The sequence below is a fragment of the Sodiomyces alkalinus genome, assembly GCF_003711515.1.
Source record: "Sodiomyces alkalinus F11 unplaced genomic scaffold SODALscaffold_5, whole genome shotgun sequence".
In the NCBI taxonomy this organism is placed as follows: Eukaryota; Fungi; Ascomycota; class Sordariomycetes; order Glomerellales; family Plectosphaerellaceae; genus Sodiomyces; species Sodiomyces alkalinus.
In genome coordinates this window covers 874,969-880,462 of record NW_021167083.1, presented here as the reverse complement: position 1 = coordinate 880,462, position 5,494 = coordinate 874,969, and the positions used below count along the sequence as shown (strand labels likewise).

Here is a 5,494-nt window from a genome sequence, read left to right as displayed (position 1 = left end):
CCCCCCCCCCCCCCCCCCCCCCCCCCCAACCCCTTTCTATTCCATGGCAGCAGACAGTGACACACACACCCATCGGAAGGAAGCTAGCAAGAAAAAAACGCAACGAGGCGCCATAAAGGATGGTAATAGGTTCGTGGGAGGCGAGAATCAAAAGTCAACGGCTCCTGCAACCCTGTGTTTTTGACGCCAATGCAGCGCAACGAGTAGGCAGACAGCAAAACGAGACCGACGGGCACCCCCTTTGACCTTTGTTCATCATGCTCTCAAAAAAGCAACGCACCAACTGCCGACAGCGCCATCCCCATCTGCAGCAGCATGGAAGAGTAGTCATCGAGAGGAGTAACCGGCGTCACCATAGCAGGGAACGTGCACAGTGGGCGCGCATGTGGTCCGATGAGAAACGAAAGGAGCACTCAACACGTCTTCCCCATGAGCGCGTTCAGAGACGGAGCGTCAAGATCATGTGGGCGCGAGAAGAGAAGACCTCCCAATCCCAGAGTGAAAAGGCGACAGATAGGCACCAGCGTTTCCCAGTCGATAAGATGCGCCAAAGAAAAAAAAGGAAAGAAAAGATGGATCCCGTCTATCATGGGCCAGAGTTCAGCAGAGGACAGCACGTGTCAGGAGGTGTCGTTGCATCGTTCAAGTCGTGTGCGAGCGAGTACGGTGAGGTTTCTCTCCCAGTAATCCCGAGTGGGGAGAAAGAAAGAAAAGGAGAAAAAGAGGTGAAAGAAGTGTGGCCTGACACAGAGAGCATCATATCATCCCGGTCGTCTCAGAAACGTCGATGCTGCACCGGTTGGTTAAATGCCGACGAACAAATACAGCATCAAGTCAAGCAAATACGGCGGATCAAGAGTGTGTCGGCGCGACAAGTATCAGGCGTCAGGTGTCAGGCGTCATCTTGCGAGGCATCATGTCGGAGAAAATCAAAGAATCCAGGGCGAGTGAGCCTATCACATCACGCAAGGTGACCAGCGCGCAACGTCCGTGGAGATAAAAGGCACAGCACACACGCCTGGTCCTCACTAGGCTCCGGGAGGTGGCGCGCCACCAGCTGGGGGCGCACTTCCGCCGCCCTGTTGCTGCTGATATACCAGTGATTGATACCATAGGGCCAGGTAATTCTGGTAACCGCCATCTGTGATGAGAGACGAGAATTAGCGGGTGCTGGTACTGTTTTGCTGTCGAGGCAATGGCTGATGGTCTACTTACATTGTGCGTATGGGTCGGAACCATCTGCGGCGGCGGGAGCTTGTGCAGCCGGCCCGCTAGCCTGTCCTGTATTGTTAGATCCCTGCTGCGAGTAGTTGTCATAGTCATGATGTTGCTGGCGTCCACGGCCACCACCACCACCACCACCACCACCACCACCACCACCACCACCGCGGCCGCCGCCGTCACCACCGCCACCACCACCACTCTTCTGGCGCTGTAGATACAGGATCAAATTAGCGAGGCCTGCAACGCAAAGGGAGGGGAAGAGAAAAGAATTCAAGGCGGTCTCAGCTCTTGGGAGTTTCACTTACCACGGCTTCCACCTTCTCTTCAATCGACGCCTTGGCCCGGCTGATACTGTCGGCGGAACCTACGAGAGAGATCTCTCTCTGTACCTCGCCGGGGCCGGACGACTGGGCGACATTGATTTTACAAGCGGTGACGTTCTGCATCTCACGGATCGTCTCTCCACCTTTTCCGATGATCATACCGACGGCCTCCGATGGGACGTAGATGGTGTCGTTGATCTTGTCGTGGCCAGCACCGCCGCCAGCACCGCCAGCACCGCCACCACCACTAGCACCAAACTGATCCTGCCTCCCTCCCTTTCTGTGTGGCGGCTGGGCTTCCCCGCGGCTGTCGCTGTCGACGATCTCCATGATGAGGTCCTTCGCGCGGCCGGACGCCTCGGGTGTCCCGATCAGGTTGACCGGTCGTAAGCCGTTGATGCTCTTGTTCTCGCTAGTAATATTGATATGGCACCCGGACCGCTCTTGTAGATCGCGGATGGTCTCGCCACCGCGGCCGATGATGAGACCGACGGTTCGATCCGGTACCATAATCTGAACGCAATCTTCGCCCTCCTTGAGCGGGACAGAGCCCGCTCGCTGGTCATTTTGCTGCTGCTGCTGCTGCTGCTGACGAAGGGCGCCGCCGCGGTTGATGACGCCCATGCCGCTGTCTTCGATGATACGGTTGATGGCCGTCTTGACGTCGGCGCGACGCGCTTTCGGACCCGATATCCTGCAGGAGCGGTAAGGACCACCGTCGGTCGGGGGCATGAACTGCACCCTGCAGCCCGACTCGCTCTCGATTCGACGGAGGTTTTCGCCCTGCCGACCAATGATAAGCCCGACCAGACTGGACTCGATGGAAATAGTCTCCGAGTGATCGTCCCCGCCGTCGCCCCGCAGAGGAGATCGGTCACGGCCGCCGGTGCGAGGAGAGAAAGGGCGACCGCGAGGACCGGGAGAGTAGGAGCGGTCGCGAGCGTGACCCTGACCCTGACCCTGACCCTGACCCTGACCCTGACCCTGACCCTGACCCTGACCCTGACCCTGGCCCTGGTTCTGGCCCTGGCCGTAGGTCCGCGAAGACGCCCGTTCCTCGCGTCGTTCATCACGATACGGGTTGACGTGGTCGCGGTATGGATCGCGTCGCGAGGGCGGAGAGCGGGAGCGAGAGGTCCTTCGGTAAGAGCGGGGATCTTGGGCGCGAGGTGGTTCGTTGGAATAGACGACAGGGCGGTCATACGAGCTGACACCCTTCTCGGCAGCAAAAGCCTTGGCCTGAGCGATGGCATCTGCGATGCTGACAGTGCCGGAATTCACGGGACGAATAGAGCTAAGATCAAGGGTGCCGCTGGATGATGGTTGAGGAAGGGAGTAGCTGGGCGCGCCGGGATACTGCTGGGGGGGTGGCGCCGCCTGAGGCATGGGAGGGTACGGGGGTGGCTGAGCTCCGGGCGGAGGAGCGTATGAAGGTGGTACACCGGGCTGGGCCGGGTTGGGAGCTGTCGAGGGTCCTCGCTGAGCTGCGCCTGTCCGGTTTCTTTTCGTTAGCCTGATAGAATGGATGAGATGACGGGGGAACGAGGCTTGCTTAGCTTACCTAGGGCGGCGAGAATTGAGGAGATGTCGCGAGGAGGCTCGGCCATGGTGTCTGGGTTGGCCACTTGTTCAGTGGTTGAGTGAGGGAGATGAAAGGAATGGGGAAGACCGAGTCAAGACGATGCGAAATGCGGGAACAGCTTTGAGGCTGCAAGGTTAAGAGGAGGAGGAAACTAAGCAGTAGGAAGATATTAAATCAACCCTGTGTAGAGATGGACCGCGAGCCTTTGTCGTCGACAAAGGGCCACTGACGGCAATGTTTCCACCCGGTGGTTGCGGTAAAGATGGGCTCGCAAATGCTTTTGTTTGATTGCAGGACCAGACGGACTTGGGTTGTTGAAGGAAGAGGGGGCAAAGGGAGGAAGAGGAGAAGCTGGATGAGTGAGGCGGGGAGAAGGAAAGAACAACGCGCAATTGTTTGCTGGTGCCGCACTGCCTCAGGCAAGGTTGTGTACCTTACGAAGTACGAGGTACGAAATACGAGAATACAGAGGGAGAGCAGGTAGGGCGCAGAGTTTGAGTTTGCGCCCACACCGCCTGCCAAAAGTATCAAGTTGGGGTCCAGGGTCTGGGGAAAAAAGAAGAAAAAGAAGAGAAAAAGAGACAAACCCCAAATTACTAGGTTGCTAGTCACGTGTTTGGTTTCCATTTGGGCTAAAAGATTGGTTTCATTTACATCCGAATATCAGAGAACCTTCTTCAACTTCCTGCTTGCTTTCTGCCAGTCAAGGAACTTAATCCTCTGTTATGACTAGTAATGAATCTGTTCGAAGGGATGGATCCATTTGAAGTGAAAAATGATTGAACTTTCAAGCTGCAGAGGACCAAAAAAAGGGAACAGAAGAATTCACAAGAGACCCTTTCTGCATACGGATATACAAAGTACTTCGTAATTACTTCCTGCTCGTAGCGCTGGCCTAGCATCGACAAGGGTCCCCACAGGCGGGATACTGATTGGCCATTGCTACCTCATGTACTCAAAAGCTCGGCGGCAGCAGAAGTCACGTGGTGCCACATCCACAACGCTTACCGATGGCATCTCCGCTTGTCAGCCTGGAAGTCCAGGGACTCAAACATGGAAATCCATAGGTTCCCGTGCCGTCATGACCGCCACACACGCTGCCACCTACCCGTGACCGTTTTTAGCCAGTCACGATGAATCCTCTGACATTTAGGTGTTTCCCTACGTGTACACGTACCTTGGCAGTAGCCAGGAACCGTGGACCGTAGACGTCAACGTCAACGCCAACGTCAACGCCAACGCCTGTCAATTCCTCGACGCTTCGGACGGGCCGTCCGTCGCCTTCTTCTCCCAGAACGAAGTACCGAGCCAAGCGATCGAACATTCTGGGTGGCAATTACAATTTTGGGAAATCGGCATCGTCCTACAGTTGGGCATTCCAGAAAGAATCGGGGCAGTCATCCCTCATCCTCATGACTACGGCGTAGTAGTCTGTTTGTCCAACTCGTCTTTATCGTCTTCGGGCGCTCGCATCCTCGTCATTCGAGCCGAGTCAAGTCCTGGCGCCTATGTACGAAGTATTGTATTCGTGCGAAGCTACTTGCAGTCTGTTCTGTGCGGCAAAATGATGGACCCAAAAAGTCGGTCATGGTGCGAGAAGGCGATGCAACCACCACACGGTCCCCTTCCTTGGCCAGCCTACCATTTTACCAACTTTACGGTTTGCCAATGATTCTTTGACGTACCCTCCTTTGCGCAGCAGCCTACAGGAAACGCTTCTGCCGAGCCACAGTCGTCATGTTTGGGGAGCCGCCCACCACCTCGATAATCCCGGCCTTGTAGGTTTTGGTTGGCTGTGGGCGGCTGCGAAGCGCGTCTATGGGGACCGGGACCGGGACTGGAACCGTCAACTCGACAACTTCAACCCACATCGAGGCTGGATGGCGCCGCCCAATTGGGGACGTCTTGGGTCGGCGGTTTGAAAAAGGACCTGGACCCTCCCAATAAAGCGTTGCTATTGCCAATGGTTTGGTTTCATTGTTCACGGCTCACGGTTCATTGTTCCCCGGCTCGCACATTGAGTCAAGTGAGCGCCTGCTTTCTTTTTACTCTCATTGTGACTTGAACCACATGACCTGGACCTTTTTTGGGGGTGGTGATTCTTATTGTCCCCCCATTGCCCAACGGTTCTGTTTCCATTCACTCTTCTTCCATCACTGTTCTTTCTTTCCTCCCATTGTCTCTCCTTTCACATATTCAGACGATGTTTTGAATCAGGCATCTTACCATCTTTCTTGTTCAGTCTTCTGACTTCTTTTTCTCTTCGTCAATCTATATCTCTTTTCGTTCTTTATTTTCGAATTCAGCTGTGCTGCGGTCTCTACGAACACAACTAATACTTTCACCCCCCCCCCCCCCCCCCCCC

At 55.6% G+C, this 5,494-nt stretch overlaps 3 protein-coding genes across 3 annotated transcripts in view; 2 read left to right on the top strand and 1 right to left on the bottom strand.

The window, feature by feature from the left end:
- Positions 1–257: 257 nt before the first annotated feature.
- Positions 258–1,000, top strand: SODALDRAFT_359700 (hypothetical protein; the record flags this gene model as incomplete). The annotated part of the gene is made up of 4 exons (XM_028614196.1): positions 258–498; positions 598–666; positions 751–858; positions 897–1,000. The coding sequence occupies 4 exons, from the start codon at positions 258–260 to the stop codon at positions 998–1,000; spliced, it is 522 nt and encodes a 173-aa protein (XP_028466405.1).
- A 1-nt stretch (position 1,001) lies between these two features.
- Positions 1,002–3,272, bottom strand: SODALDRAFT_165983 (hypothetical protein). The gene is made up of 4 exons (XM_028606977.1): positions 3,109–3,272; positions 1,530–3,037; positions 1,216–1,432; positions 1,002–1,141 (listed from the first exon to the last, which is right to left on the bottom strand). The coding sequence occupies exons 1-4, from the start codon at positions 3,152–3,154 to the stop codon at positions 1,029–1,031; spliced, it is 1,884 nt and encodes a 627-aa protein (XP_028466404.1). The 5' UTR covers positions 3,155–3,272; the 3' UTR covers positions 1,002–1,028.
- A 2,217-nt stretch (positions 3,273–5,489) lies between these two features.
- The window catches only part of SODALDRAFT_333203 (hypothetical protein), a 2,471-nt gene continuing 2,466 nt past the window's right edge, over positions 5,490–5,494 (top strand). Inside the window, exon 1 of the mRNA XM_028611907.1 lies at positions 5,490–5,494. This exon is cut by the window's right edge and continues 2,466 nt beyond it. The gene's annotated coding sequence lies outside the window, so the exon portion shown is untranslated.